Source organism: Ambystoma mexicanum, chromosome 9, assembly GCF_040938575.1.
Source record: "Ambystoma mexicanum isolate Mex_15411 chromosome 9, UKY_AmexF1_1, whole genome shotgun sequence".
Taxonomy (NCBI): domain Eukaryota; kingdom Metazoa; phylum Chordata; class Amphibia; order Caudata; family Ambystomatidae; genus Ambystoma; species Ambystoma mexicanum.
In genome coordinates, this window is record NC_090931.1 from 546,990,497 (window position 1) to 547,010,472 (window position 19,976).

The 19,976-nt window shown below is 47.5% G+C and overlaps 1 protein-coding gene across 4 annotated transcripts in view; it reads right to left on the bottom strand.

Annotated features, from left to right (window-relative positions):
• The window catches only part of VMP1 (vacuole membrane protein 1), a 1,390,334-nt gene that overhangs the window by 1,198,522 nt on the left and 171,836 nt on the right, over positions 1 to 19,976 (bottom strand). For all 4 annotated transcript variants that reach the window (XM_069615110.1, XM_069615112.1, XM_069615111.1 and 1 more), the window contains one exon: positions 14,910 to 15,045. In XM_069615110.1, the coding sequence (XP_069471211.1) occupies positions 14,910 to 15,045 (136 nt within the window). The remainder of the gene's footprint in view (positions 1 to 14,909; positions 15,046 to 19,976) is intronic.

Consider the following 19,976-nt stretch of genomic DNA (forward strand, 5'->3'; position numbering starts at 1 on the left):
AAAAGCATCAAATTGAAAAATGTGAACTTCTCTTTTTACACGGGGTACTGCTGGCGGCCGTAACCCCGCCCTCCTTAGCTCCGCCTCACGCATAGCCCTTCAGTCCTTTTCTATCGCCAGGTCTGAGACCATTTAAGCAATAATAGAAGATACTTATTAGAGGGGACGGCGGGCAGGCGTATGGAGGAAAGGGGACTATGGACTAGGAATAAGGTAGTCACTACGGTGAATAACTTGGTTATACTCCTACGTCCCGTCCCTTTTACTCCATACTTTTGGGAGATTACCAAGCACTTCTTACAGGATAACAGGTGGATGGAATTCCTTTACTGAAAGAGGTTTTTGAGAACAGCTTGCCCGAACTGAGCATCAGCCCTGGAGCTCGGGTCTAAGCAGTAATGTTCCACAAAAGCTGATGCGGAAGACCACGTAGCTGCTTTGTCAATGGTTTCCCCGGGAACATATTTTTGGAAAGCAATGGCAGCTGCCTTGTCCTGCACAAGATGGGCATGAATTCCTTTCGGAGGCTTAAGGCCCTGAATGGAATACGCCTCAGAGATACAGGAAGAAATCTATCAGGAGATAGTTGCTTTCGAGGCCAGCTTTCCTTTCGGGTCACCGAAGGTCACCAAGAGCTGGGAAGAGCTCCGAAGATTAGATGTTCTGTCCAAATAAAAAACTTAAGAGCTCGCCTTACATCCAAATTATGCAGAACCCTCTTCGCATCTGAGGCCGGTTCTGGGAAGAAAACTGGTAAGGAACTAGACTGGTTCAAATGAAATTCTAATGCCACCTTTGGAAGGAAAGGAGGATTGGTCTGAAGGACAACCTTATCCTTGTGAAAGGCGGGGAATGGATGTTCTACTGACAAGGCCTGAAGCTCGCTTACACGCCTTGCCGAAGTCACCGAAATCTGAAAAGCCATTTTCTATTAAAGGAATTTAAAATCCACCATAGCCATGGGCTCAAAGCGTTTATGGCGTAAAGCAGTAAGAACCACATTAGGAAACCACATTCAGATCCCACTTAGGATGCGGGTTACGCACAGGTGGATACAGATGCAGTAGACCTGTAGTGCCTTTTAATGACGTGCCTTTTAATGACAGGGATTGTCAAAGAAAAAGAGCAAGAGTCAGAAGACGGGTAAGCAGCAATAGCCGACAAGTAAGTCCTGCAAGACAAGACATGCGTGCCCGAAGATGCCAGATGAGAAATTAAGGACAGCACTGTGTCGATGGCAGCTTCTCTGGGGTCCAGCTTTTTTGCTAAACACCAGTGACAGAAACTGAGCCATTTGCTCCTATACTGAGACCTGGTAGAAGGTTTTCTAGCCGCCTGGATGATATGCATATTATCCACGGACGAATTGAATCTTTCTAAAGATTTGAACTCCGGCACCAGGCAGCCAAGCTGAATGATTGTGGGGAGGTGTTCCACATCTGCTGATCGCTCTGGTGAAGTAGGTTGGGAATCAGCGGAAGCCTGATAGGTGAGCAGACTGACAGATGCAGAAGCTCCGAAAAACAGAATCTGGCTGCCCACCACAGGACTATGAACAGGAGTGTGCAATTTGACGTGTTCCTGAGCTTGCATAGCACCTGGTGAATCGGAAGAGGCGGGAAGGCGTAGCCCCTCATTGTGCCACGGAATCTCGAGAGCATCCCCCAGGGAAGAGGCTCAGATTCCCGTTCCAGGAAGCATAAAGAGGAAGTTTCCTGTTCGATGAGGTCGCAAAGAGGTCCACTACTGGAGTGCCCCAATGGCGAAAAAAGGTCAGAGAGGATCTCCGTGTTCAGCTCCTACTCGTAGCTGACCACCGCTCACCGACAGAGAATCTGCGGTTACATTCAGCTGACCCGGAATGTGTACCGCCAACAGCCAAACACTGTGCTAAACAGCCCAGTCCCAAATCTGAATGGCTAGATCTACAAGGGGAGGTGACTTGGTACCCCCCATGCTTGTTGACGTAAAACATGGATACCGCATGGTCCGTGCTGATGCGGACAAGTTTGTTCACAATCCTTGGCTTGAAAGCTTTGAGCGCCAGGAAAATTGCCAGAAGCTCCACATAACGTATGTGAAATTGTCTGTCCTGTGGCGACCATAGGTCGAAAACCTGAAGTTGATCCATTGCCGCACCCCACCCGATAAGGTAGGAGTCTGTCGTAATGGTCACCTGAGGGGAAGGCTCCCGAAAAGGCAAACTCACCGACAGATTGCTGTAAGAAGACCACCATAGGAGATCTGTCATCATGCAGGGTGGAACCGGAAACATTTTGGTGTCCGGGTCCACTGCCTGAAACCAGGAGCTCCGAAGAGCCAACTGCGTAAGTCGCATCTTGAGACGCGCAAGGGGAAGAGCAAGCACACACGAAGCCATGAGGCCCAGAAGCCAGGGTGACATTTATGAAATACTGGGACTTAGTTGTGCCTAATTATGCTTGCTCTGGCGTTGAAGTGATAAGTGATCTACATGGCACGGTTTTCCTCATTCAGTGTATTTGTTTTGTTGTTTTCAGATCTGCTAGTGTCTACCAAGAAGACAAGTTTACCCACCGCGTACATACACATTAAATGTGAACGTGTTAACAGTAAGCGCTCAGTAGGGCAGTCTTAACCCGCATCTGATTTTGAGCATGATGAAATATGTACACAGCTTAAACTTACAGCTGTCTTTTCCATGTTGTCCCTCCTTAGGTATATGGAATTCACCACGAAGAAATCAAACTTGTTTTAAGTTTATAATTTTAAGAATCATGACCTGTGATGTTTTGATAAATTACCATGTTCTACCCCTGAAGAAGTTCTCACATTATACCAACTTTTGCTAGAGAATGAAACATGTTGGGTTCATTAAGGTGTTGTATGATAGCCAACATTTATTAATGTTATATTGAATTGTTCAGAACCGCATACCAAGATTTAGGCGGATTCACTTAACAAGGACATAAGGTGTAGAGAGAGAGTATCCTCGAGAGTAGCGACTGTCCTGTGGTCTATATTGGGAGTTTTTTTTAATCACTGTTCTGGGTCTTTTCCATTGTATGTATACAACCGGTCAATGATGGCTGTAGGTTATGGCATAGGTTTTTAGTGTTTATATTTTTTTGGGTTTAAAAGCACTTTTTTTATGTATGAAATGCAAATGAAATTAAATGTGTGTTTTTAATAGTTCAGTTCAGTGACATTCACAGAATTTTATAATTAGATGAATATGTTCATTCAAATGTCAATTTAATAAAATATTATAATTATATGTACTACCTAGTGGTTTTACTGGTTTGTTTGCCAAGGTTGTCTTGAGTCTGTTGAATTTCACCCCAAAGGAGGGCCCACATGGATGCCACGAGTTTCTCTAGTCTAGAAACAGTCGTAGGCCTTGCAAGGGGGACGAATCTCGTGGCGAATTAAAATTTTCCCTGAGTCTTCCATGTGTTATTTGCCAGAAGCCTCTGACTGAATGAAGACTTGACACGTGGTTAACAGATCCGCCATCCTGTCCACCATCAAGTACACTCAGCAGTAGATCATGTTCGAACGGAAACCCAGGAATATCAGGTCCTGAGATATCGTCATGGGCGGTCGGTGAACTGGTGGAAATCCTCCAAGACTGAACAAGAGCTGAAGGAGAGACTGAAGATTGCTCCAGGCTTTCACCGGACAAGGACTGTGCAGAAGCCAGTCGTCTAAATACAGATACACATGAATACCCTGTAGCTTTAAAAAGGCTGCGATGACTGACATCTTCGTGAAGACACGCGGCGCCGAGCTCAGATCAACAGGGAGCACTCGAAACTGGTAGTGCTCCTCTCCCAGGGAGAACAGCAGATATTTCCGATGTGGGCTCCAAATCAGGATATGCATATAGGCATCCTGAAGGTCCACAACGCTGAGCCAGTCGACCTTCTGAAGAGAGGAGTTTATTTGGCAGGGCGTAATCATCTTGAATTTCTCTTGGGGAAGAGAAAGGTTGAACTGGGAAAGGTCTAGAATGGTGCGCAGGCCAGCCTGGTTGGGTTTTGGCACCGTAAACAGACGAGAGTAGAAGCCCTCCACTAGGGGAACGGGTTCCACCGCCCTGAGATCTAGAAGCTTCTGGACCTCAGTTCTGAGGGAGGGCGGCCCACACTGCTGAAAGGGAGGATTGGAGGGTGCGGTATGGGGGAGGGGCAAGCAGAAGCCCGCCGGAGCAATGGACAAAACCCACCAGTCGTCAGTGATGGTTTGCGATGCCTGCAGATGAGACGAGATTCGTCCTCCCACTGGAGACTCGTGCAAGCTCCAGAAAATATCATTTTGCAGACTTTTCGGTGGAGAGACTACCTGTCCCTGAAGAGGAGGCTGACGACCGAGAGAAAAAACGGCCACGTTGCTGCCTCCGACGGGAGTTACACGGCAGAGGATCAGTCCTGCATGACCTACGGTCTTGGAACACACTGAAGCCTGAAGAGGATCGAGATAGGGTCGCAGATCTCTGAGCTTTAACTGGGACCTTCACAAGCAGCGACAGACTTGGCAGTTTGTGTGCTCGCCTTAGTCTTGGTGAGCTCGTCATCCGTTGAAGAATGAGACAACTCTTTGCCCTCAAAAAGGCAGGGACCTCCTTTGAAAACTTTGTTGCATGAAGTCAAGCCTGACAAGAGGTGGCCACCCCCCGCATGAGGACACGAGCCAAGGTGTCAACATGGTGCGCAGCAGCCTCCAGCATATCCTGCGCCAACACCCTGGCATCTGACAAGCCGCCTTTAAAGTCTTCTAACCTGTCAACAGGAATGAACTCCTGGAAGTCAGCCAAATCGCTCCACAGTTTCAGATTCGCCACCGTCAGGATGAGCTCTGCATTAGCCTGATGCAATTGCAGCGCCGAATTGGCAAAAATCTTCTTGCCAAGGAATGGAGCAATTTGTCCTCCTTGGACAGAACTTGAGCTGCAGCTGCGGAAGTCACAGAGGCCAGCTTGAATTGCAGAGTAGTGGCCGCTACCACTGTCGAGGACGGGAGCGGGCATGACGCCAAGGATACTTCCTCGGAGGTGTTAAGCCTGTAACGGGCGTCAATCCTTTTATTTACATGAATCCCGGTGTGGGGTTTATCCCAGACCTTGTGGGCCTCGGCCAGGATGTCCCTCTGAAGGAATAGGCCAGTGCGCTCCTGTGAAGACCAGGTTACCGCCCCCGAAAGCACCCCTTCCTGCAGAGCGGGTGCCTCAGGCACTGCTATGTCAAGGAGTGACATGTCCAGTACCCGGTAGTGAAATGCTCGGACAGAGCGGGGTTGGTCCTCACTATCCTGATTTGCCAAACGATCGTCTATATCATCCGGATCACCCCGACTGCAACACGACTGGCGTCAGAATGACATCACGCTCTGCTGGAGTCTTGTCCACCAGTGACAAGGGAGGCAGAGGCGGAAGAGCCGGGAGGCAGAGGAGGTGCTGCCGCCGGGGCAACAGGTGCCGTGACAGGAACTGTCGGGGCAGGCAACTGAGTCTGAGGGCATATTTCCCTGAAGAGGCCCTTATAGTACTCCCTCATGAGTTCATTAGACTATGAAAATTCCCAAAAAAGGCAACCTCTGCCAAGACCTTAGCCGCTGGAGTGGGCAGAGGCCTCTCATGAGGAGCAAAACTCCACGAACGCAGTGAGGATGGCTGCCAAGAGGGCCCGCCACCAAACGGGTCTACATAGTCTCGGGAGGATAGCTCAGGGGCAACGTGCTTGCCTTGGAAGCAAGACGACATGGAGCAACACAGGTTCGATCCCCGGGTCCGCGCTTAGAAACCTCTGGGTATTAAGCATGTTATAAACAACCTATCATATCATATCATGGACTAATGAGGCAGATGTAGGAGGAAGCGAGAAAGAATGTGGTAGTGGCATCCAAGCACGCCAGTCATAAGGAGGACGGAACGGATTCACACTGTTGCATGGAAAAGGTAAGTCCACCGAAAAGAAGGTTCCCAGCACCCGCCATTGATAGCGTGGGTGTGAGGGAAGAATCCAAAATGGCAGCCATAGACCACTCGGGAAGGCCCGCCATTTTGTGAACATCTAAGGAGAACTGAGTCACATGTGCAGATGAGGCAGTTGACTCCACAGATTGGTCAGGGGACTTGACAGAGATTTTAGCCTTGACACAAGGATCCTCGGCAGAGCCGGTACTATGAGGCCTTGGATGTTTACTGGACATCCTGTCCCATGAATTAGCCTCCAAGGAGGAACCTCGGCAATGCCGGTAACAGAGGAGTTACGGTCGACGACCTCTCCCTGTGCCCCCTCAACAGATCTGGTGACTCCGTGAGCGCAGGAAAGTTGAGGAATCCACCTCACAGCCAAGACCTTAACAGGCCTCTCAGTTCTGTTGGTACACACCTTAGCCTCGTTCAGAGGAACCTCGGAACAGAGTCTGGTCTTAATAGCTCCCCCGAGAGGGGCCTCGAACCGTGGTTCGCTACAGAAAGCCTCATAGGCCTCAAGGCGCACCCCGGTATCTGTGTGGGAAGCTCCTGACAAGGCAAGGAGACCTCACAGCGAACTCCGGTACCCAACCCCTCAGCACAACTATGCTGGTTATTAGCACCTGATCGGTGAACCTCGGATCGTGATCCGGTAAAGGCAGGCCCCTCACGGAAACCCTCAGAGAAAACCCAGTTACACCCATTAGGCCTGCAAGGCACCTCTGGTAGCAGAGCTTTTCACCTGGAGAACCCAGGGAAGGAGTCCCCTGGCCGGGTGCCCTGAAAAGTAAGGAACATAGCGGGCGTCTCTTTCCGTCGATGAAGAGCTGGAAATGCGATGGAGGAACCTTCTGGGAGATCTCCTCCTACCAACGAAGACGACGTTGAAGTACCCAGACCAAAAGGGAGTCACAGAAGAAACACGAGTCCAAACAGTGATCCGGTCCCAGACACTCCAAGCAGAGAGAATGGGGATCCGCTCTAGCGGAGCCACGCTCACAAGAGGAACAAGTGGCAAATCCCAGATGCTCCGGCATAGCCGGAGGACTACGCGACCGCAGAACCGGAGCAGGGGAGAAGGACAATGGGAAGAAAAGGTCCTCAGTGATGCTGGTGCGTCCAGCCCCGACCGCGCGGAGAAAAGGACTCAAGGGCGATCCGCTGGGCAGAGCTAAAGAGGGTGGGGTTACGGCCACGTGCGGTACCCTGCGTAAAAAGAGAAGGACACATTTTTCAATTTGATTCTTTTTTTACAAAAAGTGCTCCGGTCCCGTCCCACAGGATGGAATGTCCCAAAAGTATGGAGGAAAGGGGGCGGGACATAGGAGTAAATCCCTTTAATTTGTGTCACGCTTTGTGAATTTTATAACTAAAGCATTAAGTGCATACTTAACATTATGCTTTCTAGTAATCTACTGGTGCAGTGGGATGGAGGGCTTAAGAATGAAGCGTAGAAAAAGCGACAGAGCTGTGTACCCCCCACCCCACTTTGTGTGGTGGGAAGGTGGTGGGGTAAATGAATGTGGATTGAAGTTTGGAGGAATTGAGTGACTGTCCAGCAGGCAAGTGTGGGCTTAAAGCTTGCAGTGTTTTGGTAGATTCAGTCACAAATCAGCGATTATCCCAGCTCCAACCCAAACTGCCACTCAGAGCGTTTCCACTCACAGGTTTGGTGCATGGAGGAAGGAGTCCCTCTTTTACAAAAAGCAGGATGGCACCCTGTGCGAGTGTGGACAGAAACCATTTACAGATGTGTGTGTGAGCTTTAAGGAAAGTTTTAAATTCTGCAATCCACCCAAGCTAGCTTGCAACTCACAATAGACTGCAATGTGTGCAATCTGCAATGGCAGTTGCAAATTGCAGTATCCATTTTGTTCAATAAAACCAACACTTTGCATTTGCAATGCCTGCCACTTAGAGCAGCACTGGTTTTGCGTATCCAATATCCTTCATTAAGTATGTTGCCTGCTTTTTTGTTAATCTGTTATTTTCTGGTTTGTGTGTGTTAAATAAGAATGAGATGGCACAAAAGACGAACACTCAGACAAGCCTCTGAACTGACAGACTACAATAGTGGACAGAACAGTGTAAAATATCTTACACGTAACAGACATCTGTGAACACGTAACAGACACCTGTGAATCACCCATGTAGAATACAATGGCTCTACATGAATTATGGGTTTATGGCATGATAATGTTAAGTCGAATTTTATGATTTTCACACACCTCAATCTAATCAATAGTTACATTTTTCTTTGTAATCCAGTTCAGTGAAGTACTGGAAACCTGCTTATAAATAGCCCTTTGAGAACCTTTGGAAACCGCTAAAAAGTGAAATCAGAACCGAAGACAGGCAAGTATGGAGGTTACCATATATTACCAACCAAAGTTTCAGGTCTAAAGAAGAAACCAGTCTTCAGGAAAATGTAAATTTTCACCTCACTTTATACTGCATTGAATTAAAGAACAAGTTATTTACCAACTTGTAACTTCTTTTGACTGGATGTTCCTCCAAAGTATTCCACATCTTGTAATGTCAACAGCTGTGCTACTTCGGAAATCTTTTCGCCAGAGGGCGTCCTGCATCGATGGAGTCGGGTCGATGTCCCTCAAAGGCCTCCGTCGAGGGCAACGTCACCGGATGGTATAAATAAGACGCACGGTGCCCGTAGCCTCAGTTTATGTTTTTTCCTCCATAACATGTGAACTGCTCGTACACAATGCCTGCTTCACTGCACATAGCCTTGAGGGAAAGCAAGTTGCAATAGGATAGGAAATTCTCCAGAGGGGCAGGCTGGCAGGGTGATGTGGAATACTTTGGAGGAACATCCAGTCGAAAGAATGTTACCAGTTGGTAACTAACTTGTTCTTCGAATGGATTGTGTCCTCCAACGTATTCCACATCTTTGACAGACTCCCAAAGCAGTACCAGAAAATGGAGGAGGGATAAGAATTTAGAATACCCAATCAGATGGCAGAATAAACAACCGCTTTACCAAAGGCCATATCTTGACCATGGAGCGTATCCAGGGTGTAATGTTTGACAAAGGTGTGGATAGAAGCCCATGTCGCTGTGTCACAAATATTCCTAATAGGAACTCCCCACTGCAGGGATGTGGAAGTAGCCACGCCCCTAGTGGAATGAGCTTGTAACCCTTCAGGATGGTCCTTGCCCGTCAATCTGTAACATTCAGTAATGGTGAGGATAATCCACCTGGACAAGGTCTGTTTGGTAACAGCCTGGCCCAATCGGTGTCCAGCGTACCGCACAAAGAGTTTATCGTCGACTCTGACCCGGGACATCCTAGAAATATAAAAGCTCAGAGCTCTCCTGGGGTCCAACCTATGGAGTCACTCCTCTTCCTTACCAGGATGAGGAGGAGGATAGAAAGTAAGAAATACCACTTTCTGGCTTAAATGAAACTCAGACACTACCTTGGGTAGAAGGGAAGGACGTACCCTCAGTACAACCCTATCCTTGTGGAGCACGGTAAAGGGTGGCTTAGATCAAAGTGCCTGCATTTTGCTCACTCTGCGAGCGGATGTGACCGCAACCAAGAAAACTTTCTTGAAAGACAAAAGTCTCAAAAGACAAGAGTGCAAAGGTTCAAATGGAGCACCCATCAGGAATTTCAAGCCCAAATTCAGATCCCAAACGGCACCCGAAACGGGGACGGCAGGAACACATGAGTGAGCCCTTTTAGAAATTGGGAAATCAAAGGAATCTTAAAATAAGAACATTCTTCTGACGTGCGCTTGAAGATAGACAGTGCCGCCAGGTAACCTTTAATGGTACCTACTTGAAGGCCCCCTTGGACCAAAGAAAGAAAGGAAGAGAGAACAATGGGAATGAAATATTGAAAAGGATCCACATTGTGTCCTCTGCACCAGTCGCAAAACTTACGCCAACTGCAACAGTACAGGGATTTTGGTTGCCGGCCGCCTGGCCGAAAGCAACACCTCAATCACGTCATGCAGGAGGTCTCAATCCTTCTATCTCAACCTTTCAGATACCAAGCGTGAAGGTTGAGAGTCTTGACCTCTGGATGGAGAAGCCGACCACCCTCGCAAGAGAGAAGATTCTCTCGGTAGGGAAGACGGCGTGGAAGGCAGATGGACATTTCTAGACGGTCTGGGTACCTTGCTCTCCTGGCCCAATCCGGAGCAATGAGGATCATGTGGGACCCGAACCTCCGCAACCTCCTTAACACTTGGGGAATGACGGGGACCGGAGGAAATGCATACAGAAGGGGGGAATGACCAATCCACGACAAATTCGTCTCCTAAGGCTCCTCTCTGAGGAAATTCCCTGGAGCAGAATCGCTCGCACTTCCATTTGGCACTGGCCATGAAGAGATCCACTTGTGGGGTTCCCCAAAGGGCAAAGATCTCCAGAAGGACTCCCTGAGCCAACTCCCACTTGTGAGAGACTGTGCTCTGCTTGCTCAGAGCGTCTGCCGCCGCATTCTCCTCTCTGGCCAGATGTACTGCCAAGAGTGATATTCCTTGCTGTATTGCCCAGAACCAGAGCTGCATCGCCTCTCTGCACAACGGGCGTGACCCTACTCCCCCCCTTTTTTGTTGAGGTAATGCATGGCCACTGTGTTGTCCGTCATGACTCAGGCCCTCACCTCTAACAGGTTGATGTGGAGCTTGGACTCTGACGGAGACCAACGACCGCTGGCGGTCAGATCGTCGGCATGAGCTACCCATCTGTGAGGGAAGCAGCATCCGTCACTACTGTCGCCTCCGGCCACGGTTGCCAAAACGGCTCCCTCTTTATCAGATTCCCATCGGTGGCCGACCACAGAAGATCCTGCGAGACCGAGAGTGGAATCTGAACGGGATCCGACATCTTGCCTGAGAATTGTGACCACTGCATCTTGAGGACCCATTGCAGGGATCTCATCCTCAGCCTGGCCTCTGGCACCAGAAAAATGGAGGATGCCATGAGGCCGAGCAACCTTAAGAATTCGAAAGCCGGAAGCCGCTGGGCCTGTTGAAATTTGTCCACCATCTGCACAATGTGATGAGCCCTCACCTTGGGAAGCAAGCACTTTCCCAAGGACGTGTCCAACACAGCCCTGATGTACTGGAGCTGTTGGGAAGGTGTCAGATGCGACTTCTTGAAATTGAGGGAGAAGCCCAGTTTGTGGAGGGAGCAGCCGGTGAGGCTGAGCTGATCCATTGCTTGCTCGGGAGTACGTGCGCACGTATCAGCCAGTCATCCAGGTAGGGGTAGACGTGAATCACCCCCCCACCTGAAATACGCTGCCACCACCACCACCATTAGCTTGTTGAAGACCCTCGGGCGGAGGTCAATACGAATGGCAGGACCCGAAACTGAAAGTGGGAGCTGCCACACGCAAACCTCAAGTACTTTCTGTGCTTTGGATGAATCGGCACATGAAAGTAAGCATCCTGTAGGTCCAGAGACACCAACCAGTCCTGAAGTCGAAGGGCCTGGAGGACCCGAGAAAGAGTGACCATCTTGAACTTGTCCTTCCTGAGGAGTTTGTTCAACCCACGCGAGTCCAAGATGGGTCGCAATCCCCAGTCTTTTGTTGGAATCAGAAAATATGGGGAACACCATCCCTAGTTCCTCTCCGCTACAGGCAGCAGTTCTATAGCGCCTTTCTCCAGCACGTTCAAGATTTCCTGCATAAGGAGCGGATCCGGAAGCTTCAAACAGGCAGTCCTTGGTGGATTGTCGTGAGGCCGCTTTAGGAAGGGAAGGCAGTAGCCGTGGGCTATTATATCCAGAACCCACGCATCCGAAGTAGTAGCTCGCCATTCTTCGAGATGCTGAGACAGACTGCCCCCAAACGGTGAACAATGGAACATGGCCTCATAGTTGTTTTAGAGCGGCTGTGGCAGCGCCTGAAGGCACAGAGGCAGCTGCCTGAGAAGATTTGGCACCTCTATTTCCCCGACCACCACTGGTACTTTTACGTTGACCCCTTTGACTGGCGGCTCCTCACGTCCTACCAAAAGAGGAGTAGTAACGAAAGGAACCTCCCCTCCACTGCTGTCCCCTAGGACGAAAAGACGGCGGTTGACGCACAGCTGCGCTCAAAGATTTAGCAGCAGCTTTTGAGGTCTGCAACCTCTCAAGGCTCTCGTCAGCCTTGCTGCCAAACAAATACAAGCCATCAAAGGACATGTTCAGAAGACGGGCTTGTACATCTGGTAACAAAACCCAACTTCCGCAACCACGCAAACCTGCGTACAATGGTGCTCGCAGCCATGGACCGGCTAACAATGTTGGCCGTGTCCAATACAGACTGAAGGGATTCACACATGGCATCCTTGCCATCTTGCACGGGAGCAAGGAACCCATCCCTTTCTTCCCCCTCGGGAATATGCTCAGCCGCTAGAGAAACAATTCCACAGAATGTGTGAAAATCTTGCCAAGGCACAAGTGAAGTTGGCCGACTTCAACGCCATACTTCCCGCAGAAAACACCTTGCGTGCCCAACCATCGAAGCGTTTGTCGTCCCTATCAGGAGGGATGGTAGGGTATGCCGCCTGCCTCGAGGTGCCCGTAGCCGCCTGAACCACCAAACTCTCAGGAGTGGGGTGAGAGAAAAGATAGCTGGGGTCGCTACTGGAAGGACGGTATTTTTTAGTTAACGACTTGTTAACCGCCGGAAGAGATTCCGGAGTCTGCCAAGCAGCCGCCACCCTTTTCTGTAAAGTCAAATGAAAAGGCAACACTGGGTCAGAGGACGAACCTCGATCCAAAATATCAGTCAAGTCATCCTGAACAAATGCCTCCGGAGGACTAGATCAATCAAGATACTCAGTAACCCTAGACATCAGTCTCCTCTCAGAATGAGACCTTGGCTCAGGCCTGTCAAACGTCACCCCAGGAGATGTGTCTAAGCCACTGTCATCATGGAATGATTGACTTAACTCTTCCAACTGACTGTCCCTGGAAAAGACAGGAGCCACATCAGGCTCAACAGGGTCAAATTCCAAATCTGACCTCTCCTCATCCTCATAGATATCATCCAGAGGAAGAAAGAACTCCTGCCTAGGGACAGAATGGGGTCTGGAATCCTTAACAGCATTCACAGACTTCGATGTAGCCTTCCTTGGAGGATCCACAGTACCAGGACATCCATCGGCAAATTCTGGCCAAAAGGCCCCAAAGGCTTCAAGGGCACAGACGACTTTGGCATCGACGGCTGGTGTGAAGGAAAAGCCTCGACATCTGTATCCGACGGACACGGCGCCGGCGGAGTCGACCTCGAGCCCTTACCAGATTTCTGCGCCAGAGACGAAGGCCAAGACCTGGATCTAGCAACGTCTCTGGTGATCAACCTGAACCTTGTCCGAACGGGTCCTCGACGGTATGCGATGAGTATCACACTGTGGATCCGGGCCCGAAGGCACGGGAGCATCGGACCAAGACCGTTCCATGCTCCTTTGCTTTCTTCCAAAGGCACGGATAGAACTATGCCCTGGGATTGAAAAATCGCCAGCATCTGCTCCCTGAAGGCTGCCCATTCCTCCGGAGTGGGAAGACTTAGTGGGACAAGCCACTTTCCTTGCAGCGCCATCCTCCGAAGAAGACAGGGAAGGCGACCGGTGACGCCGCTTCCGAGAATGCCTAGATGAGGACGAATGGCGGGACCCATTCCGGCACAGAGATCCCCGGGACTCCTTCGGACGAGGAAGGGTCACCCCTCGACTCGTCGGTGGATATCCCCTTTGCAGATTTACGAGACTTACTGGGTTTAGAACCTCGACCTACCTGTAACTTCCCCTTACGCTCCCGTAAGGCCTTAGCAGTCAGTAACTGGCATTTCGAACAGTCGATGTCATGACTCTCACCCAGACACCACAAACAAATGCGGTGCAGGTCCGTAATCGACATCTTAGACTTACAGTCCCTGCAAGTCTTAAAGCCAGACCACAGTGTCGGAGCAGTAGAAGAAGACGACATTCACGAGGAATACACGAGGCGCGCCGAGTTCTCGAAGCAAACACGTTTGCAGAAAAAACAGAACTGAGGCTACAGGCACCATGCGTCCTTAGAACATCCGGTGATGTCGCCCTCGGCGGAGGCCTTCGAGGGACATCGACCCAAGGGCATCGATGCAGGATACCCTCTGCCGAAAAAATTCTGAAGTAGCACAGCTGTGGACATTACATGTCAAAGATGGGGAATACGTAGGAGGACACAATCCAATAGAATAACATGTGCTGTAGAATGTGTAAACCGGTGGCAGTCACCCACTTAGGTATATTCAAAAGCTTGTAATTTGTTCCAAGTGCTCGCTTACAGCGTTTAAAGGAAATCCTTCATGGGGGGCTACACTTCAACATCTTTGCTGACATATATTGAGGAAAACCGGCTTTTTTCTATATAGCCAATTCATGAAAACAAGGAATTATGGTTTTGTAAAAAAAAACATTTGTCAGGAGTACAATCTCCTAATGGACAACCCAACTATGGAATGTACAGAGTTACAATATTATGGCAGGTTAACAGCTCTGGCTATGTCTGTTGAGGCAGAGGGTCTGCATAATAACACTGTGCAAACAGGCTTAACATACAACAGGCATGGCAGTATGTAAAGACATTTTAACAGGTAAATTGCTATTAGGGTATCCACAAGATACAAGCAATCGGATCTATGACGAAGAAGCATCAAATCACGTCTTCAGAAAACGGGTTTCAGAGGAAGGAAAGAGGGAGGGGGAAGGAAATTGACTCATCTGATGATCAGGGAAAAGTGACAAGTTATTAGATGTCAAAAACAGCCCCGTGGCGGGTTGGGCAAAGCATTCATCGGAAGCGATCACTAGCACTGAGAAAGCAGTGCACAGCAGCACAGAGGATTTAGCCTTTATAGATTTGACACTAGAGAAAGTCACAGATTCCATCATTCAAATTCATTGACAGGAGCTCATGAGTTGGAAGTTAACTGAAAAATCTTTACTTTATGGTCCATTCCATCAAGGTAATGAGGGTTTCCAGGAAAAAATACTGTAAGGTAATGAGTGGTTTCCGCCACAGGACAATGCTCTGCCTCTCCTCCCGGTCTCTCCTCTTCTTTTCATGCAGCCAATGTGAATCTGAAAGGAAAAAAGGGAATCATGTTAAAATGCATGGAAACCTGGATGTGGCATTTTCTAGGTGATTGGACGAAACCCCAGGAGGATATGCACTTAATGTTTTATGTGAAGCTCTCTGGGGATTATGTAGTGTTGCTCACAATGAAAGTTGGAAAGGACGTGGTTGGGTCTCAGTACAAAAGAGTAGAGGAAGGTTGCTCTCCAAAAATAAAACATAGAAGCTTTTTTCAGGAGAAGGAGGTCCCTTTTGTGGTGGGGTGAGGCTTTTGTGGTAGCATTTCCTTGTCAGAATGGATTATGGAAATTAGATACATTTTCTATCAGCAGCAACATGCATATGCAACCCGTTAACATCCATTTTCATGCAATGAAGTGTTACACATTTTTATAGCAGGTTAAAAAATATTTAAAAAAATTAGAGTGCAAAAATAAAAGATGACAATACTAAATAAGAGGCAGTTTCACACTAGTTCTGCCCACACAAGCAGATTTCATTTCATTAGCACACTATTGCTGATGCAATATTAAAGGACAGGTCTGCAGCGAATTTCACAGCTGTATTATTGGTATGGACCACGACAATCTAGGTCATTTATCCAAAAAGAGCTCTATAAGAGAAGCCATTATTTTCCTGGTTATTTCAGGGTTATGCCTACCTTAAAGAGGATACATTTCCAAAGTTTGCCTTGGTTAGTTATGTTACTGAATGATTATTAAAAAAATAAAATAAAATAAAATCGCACAGACACCACAGTTTGTGGCTACCTAGCGCTAGACAGTGAAATACACAATATACAACTTCAATAGCGTTTGCTAAAAAGATGAGTTTTGAAAACGTGTATTGTAGGTGGTCGGCAATATTTTTCAATTCAATTGGTAGCCAGTGCCATGCTTTGGAGGCTTGTACAAAAAAATCATGGCCGTCAGTTCTTTTTATAGGCAGGGTTTTTAAGCAGACTAATATTTGGACAGTACTTTAGAAACTTGACTCTTAGAAAAACTGGACCCAAATCAACATTCTCACCAACAAGTTTCCAGCCAAGCTTCTGACCCATGGCATCATCGCAAAGTAAACCACGGCCACCGAGTTACTCGTAATCCTAAGTCTCCATCAAGGGTATCATCATTACATTCATGAACAATAACTCTTCTGCATGTGTGCAAGGTTTTGGACACCCAATTTAAACTGTTCTGGTGTCAAGAGTTTAACCCCACTCACTGCCTTACTTATCATACTTGCCTTTCCATCCTACTAGCTAACTTCAAGGCTTTTCTTGTGCAACTGAGATCAGTTCACAAATCTGTACTTTCTATCTCGGGTCATAAATAGATTGTAAAACACTGAAATGCAGCCTTTCAATTTTGAAGGAAACAACCTTTTCTTTGCAGCTGCATCGCTAGAGCATGCAATGCAAGCAGATTTAGCTGTTCACTCAGCCAGTCTCATCATAGACTCTCCCTGCCTTGCAGTGATTGTCATCTAAATTTTCCCCTACAACATGAAATTCCTTCTCTGCCCTACAGGCTGGGGCTCCCCCCCCCCCCATTTCACAACAAACAACATCTGACTAGTTTGCTTTTGAGAAGCCTTTGATACTCCTAACCAAATTACAGCACTGCCTTACATGCTGCATACACTTTCTGCCATTCATACATTGCACTTTGAGGGAGGGTACTCTCTCCCTATACCCCTTGTGTCTACCACATTCATCTTTCGCACAGCCCGCTCTGGGCTCTCATCTTTGAGGGCTGCCTGGGAACCCCTAATTTTCAAATCAGATGATGTGGCAGGTTATGGTAACACTTAGCATTTACAATCCCCTCTGGGGTAGTTCGAGCAACACTCAAGCCCGTCACACAACCATTTAATGACTCATTTCAGTACCATTAGAATGCAGTTTCAATCACAATCATCGGGTTAACTCGCTTTCAGAAACTATGATGGCTCACACATGCAGACTATCACAAATTCCACATGTTCAGCCCCTCGGATTGTTAGCAAGTTAAACATTTTTTATTTCCAACAACAAATTACAATAAAATATGGCATCAATCTTAAAAACACATTCCTCACCGATCAGGCTCAAATCATTTAAACAGTTTAGCATAAATTAAAACAAAATATCCTGTATAAGGAAAATGATAGAGGTACACAAAAAGAGAAGAAAAAGAAAAAGAGAAAAGGGAGAATGCAAACAGAAAGCCAAAGAGCATAACCCATAAAAGCAAGAATTCATGCATCAAATATGCCCCTCGGATTGTTACAACTCTCGCACTCTGTCAAATTGCTGATCTCGCTTAACCCCTTCCACTCCTCTAGTTTGTTACTACAATAATATGCAGATCACAGCCTGGAGATCCTTGATAGGGGTACAAGTCGATACAATTCTCTATACCTCCCAGGGAACGCAGAGTACTCGATTACCACTGTAGTTGTGACTGGTGCAGAACAAAAAATATTCAACACAAAATATATCAGTCTCATTGAAATAGAAATATATAATGCCTCTCTGGATCACTTTACATTTTTGTTTTAAACAATTACATAAAAGCATGCGTTTGCTGCTTCTACACGAACATGCGATTGCTTGTGCACCAAAGGAAAACAAATCCTAAAGAAACAGATCGGCATCGAAATAGGAACAAAGAAAGGACACCAACAATGGTATCCCATCATGCAGTGTGGTGACAGCAGAGATTATATTGGTCTGTCAGAAAGGAAAAAATGATTTTATTTAAAATAGATTTACTGGTGAAGTGCAAGAGTTTATGAATGTAATGAAGGTACCGATGTTGGACGAGGATTACACATAAGTAACCCTGCATTAATCATGGTAAGCACATTAGTAACAAAACAATTAATAGAATGGCATGGTCATGCCAATCTCAAAAAGGAGGTGCAGACAAGTCAAACAAATAACTGGTGTATTAACTTCAACCGGATTCACGAGAATGCCTACCCACCTAGACAACCCCCCTTGTGATTACATCTGAACAGTAATCTTAGCGAACATGTGGAATGACCTTCAAATGCTGCTTCACAGCTTTCAGTAACGGCAATATTTTTCAGAAGAGCAACAATACCCGCTTTTCTAATTTTGAAATGGGCCCTGGCTTTACAAGAGAATAGTATGTTGATTTTCTGATTAAATAAGGAGATGCAGGATATACATCTTGAAATGCATTTCTTACAGGTTGCCAATCTTATACTTTCTACCGTAATCTACAAAGCAATGTTGCGTTTTTATCTGCAAACTTACATTCTCTCTAGTAATAACAACAAACTCTACTTACATAGAGGGCATCAAGGGATCCCTCCGATAGAAGGAAAGGATTCTGTAAGAAGGGAAAAGGCACAATGGACAAAGTGATATCAAAACATAAAATGGCCTTATCCACTAATTTAAGGCCAATTCTGAGGTCTATCTTATTTTTTTATGACCGGACCCACTTAGTTGCTGCAATTGCTACCAGGAAGGCAATCTTCCAGGCTAGGTGCTGAAAGGCAAACTTACGCCATAGGCAGACCCATCAGCACTGAGCAGAAAATGTTCAACTCCTGGGGAGAAGATGCCTAGTGAGCAGGGACTAGACTATTGGCCTCATTACGAGGTTGCCGGTATGCCGCTGGTGCGTTACCGGCAACCTTGCATTACCGTTTCTGCCGCCTGACATCCCGGTGTTACCAGGATATCACAGGCAGCGATACGGTAAGTTCCCATTCCCAAGGCGTCCTACAGGACTCCATGGGGATGGGAACCCCGGAAGCGCCAGCACTGTTTCAGTTAAAAAAAAATCTGCTGGTAGGGGCCTACACTACCAGCAGGTCAGGCCTGCTGGTTGTTCAGTGCCCCTACCGACAGACTCTGAGTGACCCAGTCCGGAAATGAAGGTGCTGGTGTTACCGGCACCTTTATTTCCAGACCGGTCACTCACAATGAGGCCCCAAGTTTCTCTAAGAAATCTTAAATCACCGGAGTGGTGAGGAAAGTGAACCTTAGAAAGTGCAGTAGGGTAGCTGCTAACTTAGGTTTGAACGAAGAAAAAGAAAAGCCTGACGTAACGAGATAAATTAGACCGATTAGGGCAATTTATTTTTAGAAATGTAGCTAGTTTCTGGCCTTTCTGGTGACACAGTGAGTAGAATTTTTCCACTTGAGGGCAGGCAATGTTCTGGTGAACGGCTTACTTGCCTCTAAAAATGGGACAGTCCTCTGGCAGGTTGAAATGGTCCTTACTGAGTATGGACAGGTTGTGCTAGAACAGGTTGCCTTTCAAAGCGTCAGCAAATCTGGCCTGCTTGTAACGTTTCAGTGTCGGTCTCAATAGGCGCAGAAGGTGGGGGTACAAGTAAGGGCATGGCTAAGGTGGAGCATCAGAATCTTCGTTTCCTGGTCTGTTTCAATTTCATCATAACCTTGGGGAAGAGGGAAATAGAGGGAAAGCAAACAAACTTCAAATACTAGTTGATAAAAAAGGGATTGCCCCAGATGTAGTCTCCACAGAAATCTAGACAAGTCGGTTTTAAATTGTTTCCGGAACCAAACAGGTCATGTCGGACATGTTATTTACAACCATCTGCACCCAGGGAAAGGCACTCAGACAATCAGGTGGCTGGAAAAGCAGAGGAGACTACACCTTCTCCGCCCACTGTTCCAGCCATCTAAGGCCCTTCCCCGGCTGGTGCCATCTTTTTTCCCCCCCTCTCGAATGTGGGGAGGCAACAGGGAGCATCTCTGTTGCTTCCCCACCCCCCCAAACAAACCCCCTCCCTCCCCACTTACTTGCTGGACCGGAGCATTGTGCTCCGGCGAAGGTGCTCCTTCAGTCTCCTCATCACCGCCTTCAAAACGGAAAACGGACTTAGTCTCTTTTCCCTATGGCAATGGCTCTCATTTTTTATCTTTTTACTCTGGAAGAAAACAAAATAA